The following is a 21,518-nucleotide window of genomic DNA, read 5'->3' as shown; positions in this document are numbered from 1 at the left end:
CCTAAACTTTTTAAAACTCAGGCCATGAAGAGTTGCTGAATCTACCTTCCCTATTCTGTTCCCAAACAATATTGGCTGGTGACCTGTATAAACAGGTATTCCCTACCTCACTTTCCGAGCGTAAGTGGTTACCCTGATGCTTGTTACTTCCTTGAGCAAGTCGGTGTCCACAGATCGCTGCCTCAGCAGGGCAAGTTAGACTTGTCCCTGGGGCGGTCCTTCTCCCAAGGGTTGGGGTCCCACAACCTCATGGACCTCTAGTTCGAGCCTCTCTGTCTGACCTTTGTGTGGCTTTGGTATTGCTGTCATGAGACTGCCCTCGAGGCTTTGGGACAGCTGTGTTGATCTGGCATTTGACAGCCTAAAAACTGTGATAACCAGTATTGGTCACACCAGATTACACGAAGCCTTTCAAAGTGGCTATCAATGCCAGTGGTGTGGGTGTCGGTGCAGTGCTCCTGCAGGAGGATGACAAGGGAATAGAAAGACCCATCGGGTAGTTGAAAGTTGAACATTCATCAACAAAAATATTCAACGGTGGAGGAAGAGACTTTAAGCTTGGTGTTGGCATTACAACATTTCAATCTTTATATTACCAGCAATGTATCTGAGACAATCGCTTACACTGATCACAAGTTCATGTCCTACTACAGCAATTGGTGGAATTTAAATTCAATTGGTAAATCTTGAATTGAAAGCTAGTCTCAGTAATGATGACATTGTGGAAAATTTAAGGACAAAAATGCCAGACTGTTTAGATGTCATTGTAGCCATTCAATTTGACAATTGTGCATGTGGCAGGTCATGAAAATGTGATTGCCGATGCGTTATCGAAACCTGAATGAGATATGGAGGCATTCAATGGTGGGTGTACTGCGGCCTGAATGTTCATGTAGTTGCACATGTTTGCATGGTTATAGTTAGTATAGCGTATATGTGTGTTTAGACCACCAACTGGGTTTTTGAAGGGTTAAAAATGAAGCCATCTTTTGATATTGATGTTTTTTTTGGGAGGGAGGTGTCACAAAGCTCGTCCTTTTTTTCTAAAATTTGTGTCGTGGTTCAAGGAGACTCTGTCCTTGATTCTCCTTCAGAGGGGCAATAAACCAGGCTGGGCTCCAATCAGTCTGGTTTGGTATAGAGATGAAAAGGATTTTGAGATGCCTTTGTAAACAGATGAGACTTCAGGCCAAAGTGGTCATGCTTTAGAGGTGACCTGAGTAAAGAGGGGGGAGTGGTCAGCTCTTTAGCTAGCTGAGCTGAGCAGGTTTAGTTCAGGCTTGAACTGGGAAGTTCAACAGGGAGCTGTGTGGATCCCAGGAACCATAGTACTGCTTTTTTTGTCGACGGTGTAGGAAATTCCCCAATTACTTTCGTTTTCGCATCTCGTGGGGCCCTTTGTTCCTGTCCAATAACATGGTTCAGGAGGGTGACTTAGGCTTTGGCAAATTCATTTTTAGCTAGGTTTACCACCAAGCCTACCTTCTGAAGTCGATCGAATAAGTCCGATAAATGTTCCTTCTACGAGTGACTAAAAATTACCAGGTCATCAATGTACAGGCACAGTTGTGTAATCTGGCAATGACCTTGTCAGCCCTTCAACTTCAACCTGTAAGCATGTGATCCATTTATACTGGGTTTTAAAGGGAGTTTGGGACTGTTCTGTGTATTCAGAACAGTATAATTAAGTCTAGCTGGATAGGTTGAGTTCTGTAGCAGTTTTTTATTCTGTTCTTTGTGTTTCATTGTGTAATTTTGTGAATAAATTTTTTGTCTGTTTTAAAATCTAGTAGTCAACCTAGTTATCTTACTCCAGATAATTTTCGCCGTACACTCACTGAAACAAGTTGCAAAGTTAGGTCTAGGGCTGCCTGTATAAGAATGTTTAGAGTGGTCTGGCCTTGTCCACAACATTAGAAGAGCATGGGAACTCTCCTGTGCTCTGCCCTGGGAGATGGCATGGACAACGGCTCTGAGGACACAAGTTCATGTCCTGCTACAGCAATTGGTGGAATTTAAATTCAATTGGTAAATCTGGAATTGAAAGCAAGTCTCAGTAATGATGACATTGAAGCTATCAGCAATTGTTTAATAAGTCTATATGCCTTCACATATGCCTGTAAGGGAAGCAAATCTGCTATTCTTACTTGGTCTGTCCTAAATGTGACTCAGTCCCACAGCAATGTAGTAAATTTTTAATTGTCTACTGAAGCAGACTAATAATCTAGAACAAGGAGCTTATTGCTGCCAAAGTGATGATGATCAGATAATTTGTTTTACAGATATTGGTTGAGAGATAAGTATTGGTCAGTTTACCGGGGAGAACCTCCCTGCAATTCTTTGAACTAGTGGGGTCTTTACGCTCACCTTTAAAGAGCAGCTAGAGCCACAGTTCGGCATTTCATTTGGAAGATGGCATCTCCTCCAGTGCAGCAACTCATTAGGACTGCATTTCCTTGACAATGGTTGATTTCTGAACACACCGCTTAACTCAGAAAAATGACTTTTCTTTATCCGTTTTAGGAAATGGACCACTACACGATCGCTGTTGTGAATACGATGACAGCAATTTGGTGGATGGTGTTTACTGTTACCCTGTTGGGCATTTCATTGAGAAGAGTGGGTATTCAAACGAAATGAAACACACCACCGATTTCTATTTTCAAATTGCTGATCACCAGGCTATGCATTACTCCAGGTAAACCAGCCAGGAATACCAAATCTAGTCACTCTGTCCAACAGTGCTGCACATTAATACAGGATGCTGACAGGTTAGGGATTACAATAGATACATAGAATGGTTAATTATATACAGCACAGAAATTGCTCATCTAGCCCATTCTGACATTTATACTTCACAAGAGCCTTCCTTCTAGATTTCTTTAATTCACTATAACACTATAATGTTCTATCTCTTTCTCCCTTTCGTAATTATCAAGTTTCTCTTTAAATATGTCTGTGCTACTTGTCTTAACCATACCATTTATGGGATGTAGGTGTCACTGGCTGGCCAGCATTTATTGCCCTTCCTTAGTTGCCCTTGAGAAGGTGGTGCTGAGTTGCCTTCTTGAACTGCTGGAGTCCATTTTTTTTCAAAAATATACTTTATTCATTGAAATCTTTGGTACCTGTACAGCTGATGATGCCTTTCAGATGTTTACTTTACATGTCTTTACATTCAGAGAACAGACTGAGTCATTGGTATTTACAATTCTGTACGTTAACCATCCAGCCTCTTGGCATTTAGCTGAGGCATCAGTGGAACCCAATTACTGAATGGACCCCTTGTTATTTGTTGGCAAAAGGGCTTTATGCAGTGGTCTTTCCCCACCGCGCTGTGGCAGCAGCTGTCCCAAGCTTCAGCGCAAATCTCAGCAGTTAGTCTTGGACCTTTGGAATGTGCCAGACTGCAACACTCAGTCAGGGGTCGACTTCTTCAGCTGGAAGACCAGCAAGGGGTTGGGCAGACCAAACAGAATTGATGATCCCCCAGGCAAGTTGATATTTGTCTCAGTGTACATCGAGGGGAACAGACCGTAGAGCAAGGAGTCCCACATCACAAAGCTGCTCAGGACAAACCTTAACAAACACCACTGCATTCCTCTCCAGACTTACCTTCTATAAACACACTCCAGAAGGAGGTGTGTGACAGTCTCATTCCCTCTACAGCCGCCTCGAGAGCAGTGTGAGGTAGCACAACAAATCTGGGCATGCTGAAAGGATTTCACAGGCAGAGCCCTCCTCACTATTAGCCAAGCCATGTCTTGGTGCTTGTTGGAAAGTTCTGGCAATGAGGCATTCTGCCAAATGACTTTGACAGTCTGCCCAGGGAACTGCTCAACAGGATCCGTTCTCTCCTTTTCCCAAAGGGTCTCCAGGACACCACGTGCTGACCACTTCCTTATGGACTTGTGGTCAAAGGTATTTTTCTTCACAAATTTCTCCACAAAGGACAGGTGAAACGGAATGGTCCAATTACTTGGAGCATTCCACGACAGTGAGGCCAGGCCCACCCTTCACAATGCCGGGGACAGGTAGAACCTCAGTACGTAGTGACACCTGGTGTTTGAACTGCTGCAGTCCATATGATGTAGGTAGACCCACAGTGTTGTAAGGGAGGGTGTTTCAGGATTTTGATCCAGTGACACTAGAGGCACAAGAGCTATATTTCCAAGTCGGGATGATGTGCAGTTTGGAGGAGAACTTGCAATTGGTGGTGTTCCCATGTTTCTGCTGCCCTTGTGCTTCTAGATGGAGGTGCATGTAGGTCTGGGAGGTGCTGTCTAAGGAGGCTTGGTGAATTTCTGCCATGCATTTTGTAGGTAGTACACACTGCTGCTACTGTGTGTCATTAGTGGAGGGACTGAATGTTTGTGCATGTGGTACCAATTAGGGCTACTTTGTCCTGGATGGTGTCAAGTTTCTTGAGTGTTATTGGAACTGCAATCATTCAGGCAAGTGGGAGAGTTTTGTTTTGGGGAGTCAGGAGTGGGTTACTCACTTCGAGATTCGACTAATCTCGTTTAGTTTATGGTCAATGGTAACCCTTAGGATGTTGATAGTGGGGGATTCAGCAATGGTAATGTCATTGAATATCAAGGAACAATGATTATATTCTCTCTTGTTGGATATGATCATTGCTGTTGTAGTGTGGTGTAAATGTTACTTGCCAGTTGTCAGCCCAGACTTGGATATTGTCCAGTTCCTGCTGCATTTGGATATGGACCGTTCATCACTCTCTGGATTAAAATGTTTCTGCTGAATTCTGTAGTGAAGTGATTGGTTCTCAATTTCTTCATATTAACTTTTGCTTTTTAAGTGAGATTCTACTGAAAGAATGAATGAAAAATGTTGTAAAAGTTTGCTTCATTTTGGATAGGTATGTTTTTGCAAAGTCCAATTAGTCAATAGGAATTAGAAGTTGTTTCAGAGAGCTTTTGTCAATAAGGAATTATGATGTAGGCTTCTTTCATTCCTGTGTAGATCTCACTGTGCAGAAATATGAATTAGGTAGTATTTTTATGGAACTTAAAGATTCTTCAAGCATGTTTCTTCCAAAATGACATCTGGAATGGAATGTAGTTACTTGATATCATAACACGTAAGGGAGACTTTTTAATTAATTGTATGATTACTCTCAGCAGTTGAATTATTTAATTTTTCAATCAAAATTAAACTAGAATGTTCAAAGAATTATTCTTGTTAAAACTTGGCAAGGGAGAATGGCTGATTGAAAATAAAGATATGAAAGATGGAATTATGGCTATAAATATCTCTATGTATCTTAATTTGTGTGATAACTAATGCTTTGGACGCCTATTAATTTGACAACCACCTGATGAAGGAGCAGCGCTCCGAAAGCTAGTGCTTCCAAATAAACCTGTTGGACTATAACCTGGTGTTGTGTGATTTTTAACTTTGTCCACCCCAGTCCAACACCAGCACATCCAAATCGTGACATCCATTCTTCAAGTTATTCTTGGGACCCATTTTTTTTAATAACAACCAGCTCTAACTGTTCTACACCTATATTCAGTGACTCTGTAATTCCAATTCTTACTTCAACTGTGAGAACCGTGGTTATAAATTCTTGAAATGATAGACTACAGAAAGGCAATCTAGCCTATTGTGTCTGTGCTGGCTAAGATACAGTTATCTAATTAATCTGCTCTCTTCTCAAATGCTCTGTAAATGTTTTTCCAATATTGCAATCTGTGGTGTTAGAAGTTGAATTTCATGATTTTGACCCAGTGACAATGAAGAATACGAATTTTTTCCTGCCACTTGACTGGCTCTCTGTACCAAGGTGCTATGACAATTCACCCATCCTCCCTGCAGTCCCTGCTCTCGTCCACATGGTTTGCAAGAATCTCATAATTGTAGGGACTGAGGCTCCTCAACAAATCCCGCAGTGTTCTTACACCTGCCTCATTGCAAACTAAATATGAATAAGCTAGTCTGAGGGTGTGACTGACTTCTGGATAAAAGTGTTCAAGTAACTTCCCCCTTCCCTGAGCTGGTGCAATGTTTTCAGCTTTGAAATCAGCTCCTCAACTAAGATCTGAAGTTCCTGGACTTGTAAACAATTATTACAGTTATGTTCACACTGGATTACATTGATGTCTAGCAGCTTCCACATGCTGCAACAGGAATACATCACCCATTCTGTCATCATGATTATATTTTATTTAATTTATTGATTAACTATTGTAATATCTCTGCTCTTTACACTAGAAGCCCCCACTCTTTACACTTCATTCTAATTAACTTTCATTACATTATTATCAATCTTTCATTAATAAGCTGTGTGTAAGAGGGAAAACAGAATAGAAACTGAAACACAAAACTAAATAAAACTTATTTTTTTCTTTAAAGACAAGAAATACTCACCAATCCTACTCAGCAATAAGGTGCCTTTTCTGCATTAGTATCACATTGTAGCTCGTGACATCAGATGTACTATTTTGAGCCTTTGAAATAGAATCAACGTAATCACTTACCAGATAGTGAGTGGGTGTAGAGTTGGCAAAGAAATCATCAGGCATCATTTGACACTATCGAGAGGGAGTAAGGTCAGAATTTGAGATGTCAAGGGCAAATGGTCCAGGGCAGGCTCATACACATCAGAGATCAAAAGGGTACTTCTTGTGTAGTGTGAGTCACTATGCACATTAGCTCACCTCATCTTGTGACCCAGCAACTTCCAACCACTTCCAGTAGAACAGTCCTAACATGTGAGAAGCAAACGATTTTCAGAATCTGATGTATCTCACTTGGCCAACAATAGCTTTTGTTTAGAAGGACATGCCTGGTTGCTTTGGATCTAGATTAACAGGGTGGTTGGCCAATAAACAGGCACCCCCCCAGAGACATAAGTCCTGGTGATCATCACCTTCTGTAACCCCTGCTCCTGGGCTCTGGCCCAGTTAAGGTGGAACCCTTTTTTTTAATCATAACTTATTTTTGTACTTAATACTTCTACATTATAAAGCCCAGGATCCCATATGTCAATTTAACCAATTTCTGAACCTACCACATGCCCTCAACAATTTATTCTATACTGTCACAGGTCTCTCTGCTCCTGCATTAACATTAGAACTGCAAGGTTTATGTTATATTGTCTGTCATTATTGTTTCATCTAAAATGCATCAGATTTGCTTCTCTGCATTAAATTTTATCTGCTATTTATACATTCAATCTGTAAATCTCTTTTCATCTCCTGCAAGTCTGATCACAGTCCTTTTAGTTCCTAACAATTGCTAGTTTTGTGTCATTTGCTGACTTTGAAATTGAACCTTTACATGCAAGTTTAGGTCACAAATGCAGATCAAATGTCTACTGAGTAATTCAACTTCCTTCAGGATAGAAAAACAATTGTTTACCACTACTCTCTGCTTCCCATTACTCAACAAACTTCACACCCATGCTACTACTATCCCTTCAGTTTCAAGGGCTCCAACCTTGCTGTCAAGCCAATTATGTAGCATTTTCAAATACCTCTTGGAAGTTCATACACTCTTCAGTTCCATGTCATCTTAACAAAATGTAATCAAATAGTTAAACACTTCAACACATCTGTACTGTTTTTTTCTCAATTAAACCACAGTAATCTTGTGCTGAATTATCATTTCTGAAAGCTGTTGCTCCAACTGGGGTTAAAGTATCTGGTTTGTAGCTGCTGGGTTTATCCTGGTAGCCTTGGTTGAACAAGGGTGTAGCATATTTAATTCTCCAGTCTTCTGGCACCATAATCTAAGAATTATTGGAAGATTATAGCCAGTCCTTCTGTAATTTCCACCTTTACTTCCCTGAGCATCTCAACAGATGACTTATTCATTTTACAAAGCCAGGCTTTATATTACTGCTTCTTCGTCAATTTAATTTATCTTGGGCAACATAGAGGAGTGTAGGCATGAAAGACTTTTGGCTGACTTTTGTTGCTGTGTTTCGTTACAATATCATACTTTGTGTATGAAACTGAGAGAAAAGATCATTTGGTTCATTGTGCCTTTCCCATACCACAATGGGCAGAGGCACAAAACTCAATACCCTTTCCACACCTTAACAACCATTAGCCATAAAATATCTTGTGAGAGGCATAAATCCCAAAGCCGCTAACTGAAAAAAATACTTTAGAAAATTCTTCTTCTTCAAGTGATTAAGACCAGACCAGGAGATCACACAAATCAAGTTTTACACACAAAGACACCTAGATCGCTGTAGATGCCTTTATTAACAATTGAATAGGGGGTTTTTGAAAAGCATATATTGGAAATTTAATCTGCAGGTATCCATCTAGTTATTTTAAACATATGCTGTACTTTCTTCAGTTCTAAATGGGTGTAAACTGCCTTTTGTTTTTCATTTTAAAGTGGGTTGCTTCTATGTGACATAACAAGTGGAATACATTCACAAAGAGCTGAATATTGTTCTGATTCCCTTCCAGGATTCTGCCCAAGATTTGGCTTGGCAGCTGTCCACGACAGGTGGAACATGTGACCATCAAACTCAAGCATGAGCTGGGAGTGACTGCGGTGATGAACTTCCAGACAGAATGGGATGTGGACCACAATTCATGGGGATGTAACCGCAAAGCGGAACCAATGAAACCTGAATTTATGATGGAACTGTACAAAGATGCAGGCTTAGCCTACGTATGGATGCCAACTCCTGACATGAGTACAGAAGGTGAATGCACATTGGTCTTAACTATTGTTCTTTACTGCCAGAAACTTTATAAAGTCTTCAGGAGTGAGTGATTACAACATATAGGAAAATAAATAGAATGATGAACATATTATATGGGCTCACAATTAATTAGTAAAAGTTTTATATATACAATGACTTTAGTCTAGTGAAACATCCCAAGTTTCATCACAGGAATGTAATTAAACCATTAACTTGACACTGACCTAAAGAAGATGACCAAAAGCTCGGTCAAGATGGAGAGGCAGAGAGGTTTGGATCGGATTTCCTGAATGAAAGCCAACACAGCTGGAAGGCACACCCATCAATGTTAATGTGAAGGAAGTGAAGGGAGGACAAGGGTTCAGAGATGGTGGAGCACAGAGATCGAGGTTTATAGGTTTGGAGGAGTGACAGACTAAACAGTGGGAAAGCCATGGAGGGATTTGAAAATAACGATAAAAAACATTTAAATCAAGACATCCTGAGATCAGGAGGCAGTGAAAGCCAGCAAGTACAGCAAATATAACTTCTAATATAAGAAATTTTCACTTCTTCCTTTGAACGTTCTTATTTCACAAATTCCCAGGATATTTCAAACATTAAAACTTCTAAAAGACAAAGTAAAATTAACCTGAATGCTTGTTGTCAGGTTGTAGATTGTCTGTACCTCTGGTAGTTTGGCTGGCACCAGACAAAATATCCTCTCAAGAATTTGTTTTTCTTAGTAAACAGCAGACTTGGAAACCTAGTCTTTGCTGTTGAGTAATCCATCAGGATTCAGAGAGAACTTTTTGGAACTGAAAGAAATCATTCACCACAGCTTTACTATACACACTGTTAAATCTTATTTTTTGTTTTAAAAGTTAGTTTTGGGAGAATTAACATTATGTTGTCACCAGGGAGTGGCTGCAAATGTTGATTATACTGAAAGAATTTAAGAAACAAATTTCAGAATTACAGAGACCTCGCAAAGAAATGTCTTCTGAATTACTATTAGGAAGACTAAAGCTCTTATCTTCCATCTGGACTACAAATTCTATTTCTATCTCCATCTCTCTCAACAATAATTGTTGGAGACTGAGCCAGACTGTCCACAACCTTGATTTTGTATTTGACCAGACAGCATATCAAAGGCATCACTAAGACCTATTTTCAACAACATAACGTTGCCCAACTGTACCTGTGCCTCAGCCCACCTGCTGGAATCCTCATCCTTACCTTTGTTATATTTCAACTTGACTATTTTAATGTCCTCCAGGCTAACACCTCACATGCCTTAAGCCTGAGGTTATTCCCAAACTCTGTCTTGTCCTTATTGCATCAAATCCTGTTCACCCATCACCCCTGCATTCACTGATTATACAATGGTTCTGGTTAAACAGTGCCTCCATTTTAACATTTAAAATCCCTGTTTTCAAATCCATCAAATTCTCACTTCTTGGGCATCATTCTCTGTGAAACACTGTATAAATACAAGTTATGTTTGATAAGTATGATTTCACAGTTCTGTTATTACACTTGTAAATCTTTTAATCCAGTCCAATGCTCCACATCTTCTTTAAAATATGGTGACCAGAACTGTACATAGTACTCAACAAGTGTTTCTTATTCACATTGAAATTAATTTGCAAATTATGTGCCTTTCTGCAAGTTTTTTTTATGCTTGTAAATTCTTGCAATCCTCCTGAGTATTGACCAGCTCTCTGAATTAGATGACATTTGGAAGTTTAGAAATTGTGTTTTGATTTCAAAGTCTAAATCATGAATATAAATGGTGAAAAATCATGGTCTCAGCACTGATCCTTATGAACCACCATATTAAACCTTCTGACACTCCAAAAGTATCATTTTCTTCTATTCTCTGCTTTGTAAACAGTTTGCTCTCAATCCTATTTGTTCTGCTTAGTTTATAATTCACTATCTAATCCAGCTCATCAAATATTTTTTAGAAATCTAGATATACAGTATCTTGGTTTTCCTAAGATATGTTCAAGGGCAGTCAAGGCAGTGATTCCTGAAAAATGCAGAGTAAATAGGGACACAGGGACAGATAGCATATTGATTGATGCTGACGCAACCTGCAATGCCCTTATTCCAATAATTGGAACAAAAAACATACACTGTCCAAACCACAGTGGAGCAGAACACCTGACTGTGAGAGAAATTTCAAAGAATGAAATAGTAAGTAAGAATACAGTGTCTTTAATAGACAAATACTTATTTGTTCACATTGTTTGTCTTATCAAGACTTACCTTAGCCAAAGTTTACACTGTTCTGACACTTCTAATGAAAAAATTCTATTTAGCAAAAGTTTCTGGGGATTTGTTAGTTAATTCGTATAACTGCTTGTTGAAATAGGGAAGGGGCACTGCTTGCAAACAGCAATTCCTGATATTTAATGAATGACCAGTTTCCTGGTAATCATCAATGAAAGAAAATTCTGAAAATTATGCAGAACTTTACAAAGAAGTAATTTGACCCAACAGCATATATTCAGTACAAACTCATCCCACTTTTATCTTGCTGTATCCTTGTATACTTTATTGTTAAACCTCTCACGTACTTACTTAGCTTCCCCTTATTCATCTTAACTATTCCTTCTGGGGTAATTATAATCGTACTCTGAATAAAGAAATTGTCTTACGTATTATGTAATTCCTTGCAGTGATAGCCTTGACAAACTCCATAAATTCATTCAGCATCCTGGTAATGTTTCAGCTGCAATTAATAAATTAAATGCATATGTCCAAGTTATAAAATGCCAAAAGTGCACAAAGTGCAATATTACAATTGTTACGGTTAGTTTTCCCTTCTTCTATTGCATTGAACAATTTAAAGGATTAAGAATGAAATTTGAGGCTTCCTTTGACAAATCCTCAGTGATACAAACACTACCTGGGTTAAACATATCTAGCTCCACAAATATTTCAAGTCTTTCTTTCATTTCCTCAATTGCCGTTGCAGATAAACAACAAAATATTCAACTTGCTCTTTTTTTGATTAGTTATCATTTCAATCCGATGAAACTGTCTCACATTTTTTTGATTTCTCTGGCTTGTTTCACATCAGGTCGGGTGAAGATGCTGCCTCAAGCTGTGTACTTGCTTCATGGATTGCTGGAAAATGGCCATACTGTCTATGTCCATTGTAATGCAGGTGTGGGTAGATCGACTGCTGCAGTATGTGGGTACCTAATGTACATAATTGGTTGGAATCTTAGAAAAGTTCAGTACTTTGTAAGCGGCAAACGACCTGCAGTGTACATAGATGAAGAGGCTTTGATTCGTGCCCAGAATGAATTTTATCAAAAATTTGGACATGTTCACTCTTCTGTGTGTCACAACTGTTAGATAGAAATTACTCTTTGAAAACATTATATTTAAAAATAGGTGTTGAGTTTTCTTTTTAAAATGAGTGCACATTTTGACATTAATGCTATGATAGCTCAATGCTTTGAACGTACTTGCAACTAACAAGAATTATAACTCCATTTTTCATTTTCCAAGCAAAGCTATTGAGTTCATACTTTTACTTCACCTGCTGGTGAAAAAATACAAGTGTGCAGTTCTGAAAACAGCAGCTATGTTTATTCACCAAGGTCACTGGATGGAAACTGATTGTTTGTTCCTTTCATTTCCCCTAAGGGTTTATTTAATTATTTGGAGTACTGCTTTCCAATGACCTTAATAGAGCATATTGTATTTCTGAAGTTCAATCTTGTTTGGTAACTAGCCACTGGGAAGTATGTGAAATGTTGGATAGGAGATTTGCCAAATGATTTTCTCCCCTTCCCATGGAGAGCATCCAGGTTCCAGACAGCATGCCCAAACATGGAGTGACAAATGTTAAGACATCAAGTAGTTACTTACTTTCAGAAAATAATAAACAAACATCACAGAAAGAATCATACTGTGTTGCACAGAGAATTTAAATGGATTCATACTCATAATCTCCAACATCAAATATAGAGTTTATAGTGCATACAGGGTATTCAGCTTGATATTTATCTTCCACATGAACCTACTCCTATTCTTCTTCTCACATTTTATTAATGTACCCTTCTAATCTGTTCTCCATGTTTTGTTCAACTTTCCAAGGCATCTGTATTGTTCACATCAAGTACTTGATTTGACAGTAAGTTGCTCATCACTCTTTGAGCAAAGGCGTTCTATTGAATTCCCACCAGATTTATTCATCATTATCTTACATTTATCACTTTATACTCATTTTCAATTCCCTCCCATGGCTTCAACCGCTTCACCTTTGTAACTTCCTCCTGATCTTTGAATTTCTTGAAGAAAAAATAAAAGTACATTGCTCGTTTTTTTTTCTGTTCTGCATTCTAGTTGCTGGTTATAGAACAATATTACCAAAGGGCTGGTTGACAATCTCTGTTCATCCTGTTAGCCAAGGAATGATAGATGTAATTAAGCTTAAAGGAATGACAAATCAGGTCTTTGATAACATACAACAATGCAACAATGCTAAGCTACAGTGATGCTAATTTTAATGATCATTGTCACACATTTGTAAATACTGGCAATTTAGAAAAATATCAAATATGAATGTTTGACTCTACTGTTTGAAAGAAAAAGTAACAATAATACATTAAAGATTGTGCCTGTGTGGACATCTTCATAGTATCATTTTATATTTAAGATTGCATTTACAACTTGTAATCTGTGGAAACTTCAACAGCATAATATATGAGGAAATGTAAAATCTCTGGCAGGAAGACTAGATTTTCATGTTTAACTCCACATATGCAGTCTAGAATTTGCTGTCAATATGACTATTTTACCATTATTACATCTACAAAATCCAAGTTATTTAAAACTCAATGACCATATGCAATGCTGAATGGAGAAATCGATAATAAATGTGTGTATATATTAACAAGGCAATTTTGAGTTAATAAAATGTTGACAAGTGAACTTCAGTGAGAATTTCACTTCACAAAGCTTCATATCTTGCCCATTGATGTCTTAAAGCATCAGGTATACTGTTTATTTTGAAATTGAGTTTCATGCATTTTCCTCAGCTCAAAGAGACAATTTTTATCACTCTATTAAATCTCGACCCATTGTGTTAGTTAGTACAGTTTGCAATTATGTAGTACCTCTAATGGATTGAAACATCCCAAGGTGCTTCATGGCAGTAATATCAAAAAAACATCAACATAAAACTTCATTAGAACAGATAACCAAAAGCTTGGTCAAAGAGATCTATTTAAGGAGTGGAGAGAGATGGTGAAATTTAGGGAGAGAGTTCCAGGTCTTAGGGCCCTGGCAACCTATTAGTTGGCTGTCAATGGAACAGTGAAAATGGGGAATGCATAACAGGCCTGAATTAGAAGAGGGTACAGACCTCAGAGAGATGTAGGAGGTTAAAGAAGTATGAAGGGTGATGGTGAGGGTTGAGGCCATGGAGTAATTTGAAAACAAGGAAGAAAGTCTTAAAACTTGAGGCATTACTAAAGTAATAGCCAGTGTGGGTTAACAAATGGAAGATGGGTGAATATGATTTAGTGCAGTCTTGGATACAGGCACCACTGTTTGGAATGAACTTATGAGTTTCTGAAAATAAAGACCTAATAATGTTCCAGAACTTCCAATTAACTATGTTATGATTTTAATCAGAAGCTTTATACATACTTAAGAAATGATGGTTCAGTGAACCTATTTCCAGCACACATGTAAGGCATGATACACCTAAAATCTCTCAGCCCTGTCCCCAAGCTTAGCTTCTTCATATGCCAGCAGCCAGGTAATATCCAATGGGAGCAAAGGTGCTCGCATACCATAATCCCAACAAGTTCGATTTCAACTCCTAAAGTTAATCCAAGCAAATTGACAACTCCAAGTCATCAATGAGGTAATAAACTCCCTGCTGACCATTTGCAAGGAACCCACACACTGACCTGTTAATGACCCTACAAAAAGAAATACTTCCTGACCACTTAGTTAAAAGCTTACATATTTTATACTTGCATTCCCTATGTTTTCTTTTATATCCAGAAGTGTTCATACACACAACAGAATGGTTTTCCCACCACCAAGTCACCATTAGTAATCACCCATGCAGGCAACTAGAAGTTTACATGCAAAGCCCATTATGGTCATTACAAACCAGCAAAAGTGAGGGGGGTGCGGAGATATCTACTCAACCAGAGATTGGATGCCATGAGCAAAATTAAAGTTAGCGTGATGGAATCTACTAATCTGCTTGGTGCTACTCTTACAACAGAGTTAAAATACAGATATGATTGCTTCATATACATCCCATACAGCTTAGAATCATAGAGTCATGGAGATGTACAGCATGGAAACAGACCCTTTGGTCCAACCAGATATCCTAACCTAATCTAGTCCCATTTGCCAGCACCTGGCCCACATTCCTCTAAACATGTCCTATTCATACAGCCATCAGATGCCTTTTCAATGCTGTAATTGTACTAGCCTCCACCACTTCCACCGGCAGGTCACTCCATACATGTACCACCCTCTGTGTGAAAAAGTTGTCCCTTAGGTCCCTTTTAAATTTTTCACTTCTCACCCTAAACCTCTGCCTCTAGTTCTGGACTCCCCCAACCCAGGGAAAATATCTTGTCTATTTATCCTATCCATGCCCCTCATGATTTTATAAACGTCTATAAGGTCACCCCTAGGCCTCCGACGCTCCAGGGAAAACAGCCCTAGCCTATTCAACCTCTCCCTGTAGCTCAAATCCTCCACCCATGGCAACATCATTGTAAATCTTTTCTCAACCCTTTCAACTTCCACAAAATCCTTCCAATAGGAGGGAGACCAGAATTGCACACAATATTCCAAAAGTGGCTTAACTAATGTCCGATACAGCCCCACGATCTCCCAACTCCTATACTCAATGCACTGACCAATAAAGGAAAACATACCAAACGCTTTCTTCACTCTTATCTTCCTATGACTCCATTTTCAAGGAACTATGAATCTGCATTCCAAGGTCTCTTTGTTCAGCAACACGCTCCAGGGCCATACCATTAAGTGTATAAGTCCTGCGCTGATTTGCCTTTCCAAACAGCAGCATCTCACATTTATCTAAATTACATTCCATCTGCCACTGCTCAGCCCATTAGCCCATCTGATCAGGATCCCGTTGTACTCTGAGGTAACATTCTTCACTGTCCACTACACCTCCAATTTTGGTGTCATCTGCAAACTTACTAACTATACCTCTTATGTTCACATCCAAATCATTTATATAAATGACAAAAAGGCAGTGGATCCAGCACCAATCCTTGTGGCACTCCACTGGTCACAGGCCTCCAGTCTGAAAAGCAACCCTTGACCACCACCCTCTGTCTTCTACCTTCAAGTCAGTTCTGTATCCAAATGGCTAGTTCTCCTTTTATTCCATGAGATCTAACCTTTCTAACCAGTCCCCATGGTAAACCTTGTCAAATGCTTTACTGAAGTCCATATAGATCACGTATCTATATGGACTTCAGTAAAGCATTGATGTACCTTCATCAATCTACTTCGTTAATTATTCAAAAATCTCAATCAAGGTCACGAGACATGATTTCCCATGCACAAAGCCATGTTGTCTTTCCCTAATCAGTCGTGGCCTTTCCAAATGCATATAAATCCTGTCCCTCAGAATTTCCTCCAACTACTTGCCCACCACCAATATCAAGCTCACCAGTCTATAATTCCCTGGCTTTCCATTACCACCTTTCTTAAATAGTGGTGTCATGTTAGCCAACCTCCAGTCTTCTAGCACCTCATTTGTGACTATGAATGATACAAATATCTCAGCAAGGGGCCCACCAATCACTTCCCACAGAGTTCTAGGGTACACCTGATCAAGTCCTGGGGTTTTATCCACTTATGTGTTTTAAGACATCCAGCACCACCTCCTCTGTAATATGGACATTTTTCAAGATGTCAACATCTATTTCCCACATTCTATGTCTTCCATGTCCTACTCCACAGTAAACACGGGTGCAAAACATTCGTTTAGTATCTTCCCCATCTCCTGTGGTTCCACAAATAGGCTGTGTAGTGGGGAAAATTAGCAGTCTCAGAGTCAGAATCTGGATTGAACGACAGAGTTTATTGTACAAAGGAACCGGAGCTCTGGGGAGGAGAGACTTCATCAGCATGGCAGTCTGCTGCAAGCCTCCTCGCACTCTTGGAGCACATGTCATGATATTTTATACATTTTGTGGTACAATAGTTCAAGTATTGAGTCTTTGTACAGCATGGTTTGTTTACAGAAAACCATTACAAAATCATTGTCAGTTTCAGTGGTCGTGATCGTTCTTCCTCAGAAGGAAGATTGTTTTCCATTACTGCAGATCTGAAGTATTAACACTTGTATACATAATTTGGAGATGCCGGTGTTGCAAATAGGGTTAAGGAGAATCCAAGGGGATTTTATAAATATATTAAGGACAAAGAGATAACTAGGGAGAGAATAGGATCCCTGAAGGATGAGCAAGGCAATCTCATGTGGGAGTTGACATGGGGCATGCTGACATGGGGCACACAGACACAAGACAGCCACTGAGCAATAAATTGGTCACTTCGCTCACAGGATGGTCACTGAGCCATTACATGGAAAAATATAGCAAAGCATGGTGTTGTGTGATTTTTCACTTGTATACAAGCAGTCTCAGGTAGTTAACATTTCTATTGAAGGTAGTGGCTGGAATCAGACACTTTGGCAAGCAGTAGACGTTACTGATATGTATTCTCTCCCCCACCTGCCTTAAACTAATCATCCATGCTCTGTGTCTATAGTGCTTGCATCCTGTCAGCTTCAGGCAGTATCTGTGTATGCTTTGCTATATTTTTCCACGTAATGGCTCAGTGACCATCCTGTGAGCGAAACGACCAATTTATTGCTCAGTGGCTGTCTTGTGTCTGTGTGCCCCATGTCAGCATGCCCCATGTCAACTCCCACATGAGATTGCCTTGCTCATCCTTCAGGGATCCTATTCTCTCCCTAGTTACCTCTTTGTCCTTAATATATTTATAAATTCCCCTTGGATTCTCCTTAATCCTATTTGCAAAAGCTATCTCATGTTCCCTTTTTGCCTCCTGATTTTGTTCTTAAGTATACTCCTACTGCCTTTATACTCTTGTAAAATCTTAAATAGTGGTGTCATGTTAGCCAACCTCCAGTCTTCCAGCACCTCATTTGTGACTATGAAAGATACACATATCTCAGCAAGAGGCCCACCAATCACTTCCCACAGAGTTCTAGGGTACATCTGATCAGGTCCAGGGGTTTTATCCACTTAAATGTGTTTTAAGACATCCAGCACCACCTCCTCTTGTAAGGATTCACTCGATCTCTGCTGTCTATACCTGACATATGCTTCCTTCTTTTTCTTAACCAAAACTTCAATGTTTCTAGTCATCCAGCCTTGTCTTTCACCCTAAAAGGAATATACTGTCTCTGGACTCTTGTACACTGTCTCTGGACTCTTGTTATCTCACTTTTGAAGGCTTCCCATTTTTCAGCTGTCCCTTTACCTGCAAACATCTGCCCCCAATCAATTTTTGAAAGTTCTTGCCTAATCCCATCAAAATTGGCCTTCCTCCAATTTAGAACTGCAACCTTTAAGTGTGGTCTATCCTTTTCCATCACCAGTTAAAAATTAATAGAATTATGGTCGCTAGGCCCCTGAGTGCTCCCCCACTGACATCTCTGTCACCTGCCCTGCCTTATTTCCCAACAGTAGATCAAGTTTTGCACCTTCTCTAGTATGTACATCCGTATACTCAATCAGAATATTGTCTTGTACACATTTAAGAAATTCCTCTCCATCTAAACACTATGGCAGTCCCAGTCTATGTTCGGAAAATTAAAATCCTCGACCATAACCACCTGATTATTCTTACTGTGTTTGGAAAATTAAAATTCCTAACCATAACCACCCTATTATTCTTACAGTTAACTGAGATCTCCTTACAAATTTGTTTACCAATTTCCCACTGATTATTGCGGGGGGTGGGGTGGGGGGGAGGTCTATAATACAATCCCAGTAAGGTGATCATTCCCTTTCTATTTCTCAGGTCCACCCAAATAACTTCCCTGAATGTATTCCCAGGCATAATGCTATCCCCTATTAAAACTCTACTCCCCCTCCTCTGTTGCTCCCCCCTTTTATACTTCCTATAACAATTGTATCCTTGCTAAGAAATTCTACCAAACTTTATTTAGTCACATAGAACTAGAAAAACAGGAAATTTGATTTGAAGTAATTTTTCAGCTTAATCTTTTCTGTACAATCTTGGAATCTCATGCATCTCCCTTCTTGAAAATCTGACAAGCCTAAATTATTCAACTATTAACTAACCTTAACACTGACACTAACATTTCAATGCCTTGATGATCAAAATGGACATAATGTTGAAGATACTCTATAATTTGATTATGACTTTCACTAACTTGTATTCTATTATTGACAAAGGGAATGCGACTTGTATTTCTCAAACATCAGTTATTTGTTGGTCCATATTGGCCAAACAGATCACCCCTCATGATCTTATATGTTTCAATCAAGTTGCCTCTTAGTCTTTTAAACTTAGGCAGATACAAGCCTTGCCTGTTCATCATTTCCTCATATGATAACCCACTTATTCCAGGTATTACTCTGAACTGTTCTCAATGAATTTACATTCTTCCTTAAATAAAGGTTACCAATATGGTGCTCTGTACTCCAGTTGCAGTCTCACCAGTGCTCTGTATAACTGAAAAATAACCTTCTTTTATATTTAATTTTCCTTATGATAAATTATAACATTCAATTAGCTTTCCAAATTATTTGCTGTGTCTGCATACTAACCTTTTGTGATTCATACCTGATCTCTCAACATCTCAGTTCTATAATCTATCTCCATTTAGTTTTGTTTTTAATTCTTTCTGCCAAAATGTATAATTCCACATTGTTCCATTTGAAACTATTTGATAGATCTTTGCCCATTCACTTAACCTATCTATATCCCTCCGCAGCTTCCTTTTTCTTCCTCACAACTTTCTCTTTCCTATCTTTGTGCCATTAGTAAATTTGGCAAACATGCCTTCCATCCCTTCATTCAAATCATTTGTATAAATTGTAAGCAGTTGAGGTCTCAGGACCAATCGCTATACCACATCATTCATTACATCTTACCAACCCCAAAAAAGAGACATTTATGCCTCTTCTCTATTTCCTGTCAGCCAGCCAATCTTCTATCCATGATAATACTTTAACATCTATATGATAGCTTTTATTTTCTGCTGTTGTGCTTACCAAATCATCTGGACCATGTGATCATCTTCATTCATTCAGCTTCATGCATGGAGTAGCTATTATTTCCATCTTTTTTTGATCCAGCACTTTACAGACCTCAACTCATTTTTATCTGTCATCTTGGCATTATTAAAGAATAATTGCAGCTAATCATATTTAAGTCTGAACATTGAAATTTGCATTGGTGGAAAGGAAAATCAAAAGACTTCCTGCATGTTAAAATTATTCATTAAAAATAGGTTTCTAATAGCAACCTAGCAATCCATAGTGTACACACAAAGAATTGAAGGTCATCCATCTGATTGTTATACAGATTGTTGGGAGTGATGTATAAGATTGCCAGCCAAAAATCAATGATGGAAAAACTATTATCTGGAGGAATGTTTAAACTACTCATCAATATACATTACAGCAAACTTTAGGTACTTACTTGAGGTCACCTCAAGATTCAGAGGCACTGTACAAGGAACAGAAGTTTGAACTTCAACATGGTGATGAGAATTGCAGTTGCATTTTAAAAAGAATAGTATCTGGGATCAGAAAACAGAAATGAAACTATCAGATTATTATAAAAGCCCCAATTGGTTCACTAAAGCCCTCAACTGGGTCCAACCCATCTCCTGCACTTCCGCTCTCTCCCCCTCTCTCCCCTCCCACAAGTGATAGGGTTCCCTTTATCCTTATTTACCATCCTGCCAGCATCAACACCCAAGGTGCCATCAATAAACACATATTCCCTCCACTCCCTTGTCTATCTTCCGCGGGGACTGTTACCTCCGGAACACCCTGGTCCACCTTCCTTCACTCCCAACACCCATCACAGCCCCATGACAGCTTTCCCAGCAACCACCAAAGGTGTAACACTTGCCCATTTACCTCCTACCTCCTCTGTATTCAAGGGCTCAAACATACCTTCCGAGTGAAACAACACTTTGCCTGCACTTCTCACAATCTATTGCTCACAATGTGATCTCCTCGACATCAGGGAAACGAAGAGTAGTCTGGGTGACCGCTTTGCAGATAACTATGTTCTCCCACAAAAAAGACCCGGAGCTTCCAGTTACATGTCACTTCAACCAACCACCCTGTACCCTAGCCAATATTCTGTCTCAGGTTTGCTGCAGTGGTCTAGTGAAGATCTGTGCAAGCTGGAAGAACAACACTTCATTTTCCACCTGGGGACCCTAAAGCCCTCTGGATATTAAGTTCAATAATTTTAGTGCCTGAACTCAATGTCCTAGTCCCCTACCAAATACACTAGGCCTTGTTATCACACAGTCTGCCATTACATACTACCTATTGTTAGCCACTAACAATCTCCATTAACAGCTATTCACCTTCCCAACCAGATCCTTATCGATTCCTTTGTCTGTTCAACTGTTCTTGTCTCACTTTGGGCTCTATCCTTACGTATCGTTTACTCCTTACCCCCTCCCCCAACGTATCTTCTATGTATAAACCAACATTTTCCTAGCTACCATTAGTTCTGAGGAAGGGTCACTGGACCCAGAACATTAACTATGATTCCTCTTCACAGATGCTGC

At 39.3% G+C, this 21,518-nt stretch overlaps 1 protein-coding gene across 1 annotated transcript in view; it reads left to right on the top strand.

The window, feature by feature from the left end:
- Positions 1 to 13,283, top strand: part of epm2a (EPM2A glucan phosphatase, laforin) — a 35,471-nt gene extending 22,188 nt beyond the window's left edge. The window contains exons 2-4 of the mRNA XM_060821402.1: positions 2,524 to 2,698; positions 8,448 to 8,689; positions 11,760 to 13,283. Of these exons, the coding sequence (XP_060677385.1) occupies positions 2,524 to 2,698; positions 8,448 to 8,689; positions 11,760 to 12,040 (698 nt within the window). The 3' untranslated portion in view covers positions 12,041 to 13,283. The remainder of the gene's footprint in view (positions 1 to 2,523; positions 2,699 to 8,447; positions 8,690 to 11,759) is intronic.
- The last annotated feature ends 8,235 nt before the right edge of the window (positions 13,284 to 21,518 follow it).

The sequence above is a fragment of the Hemiscyllium ocellatum genome, chromosome 3 (assembly GCF_020745735.1).
Source record: "Hemiscyllium ocellatum isolate sHemOce1 chromosome 3, sHemOce1.pat.X.cur, whole genome shotgun sequence".
Classification (NCBI taxonomy): domain Eukaryota; kingdom Metazoa; phylum Chordata; class Chondrichthyes; order Orectolobiformes; family Hemiscylliidae; genus Hemiscyllium; species Hemiscyllium ocellatum.
This window is presented reverse-complemented; position numbering and strand designations above follow the sequence as displayed.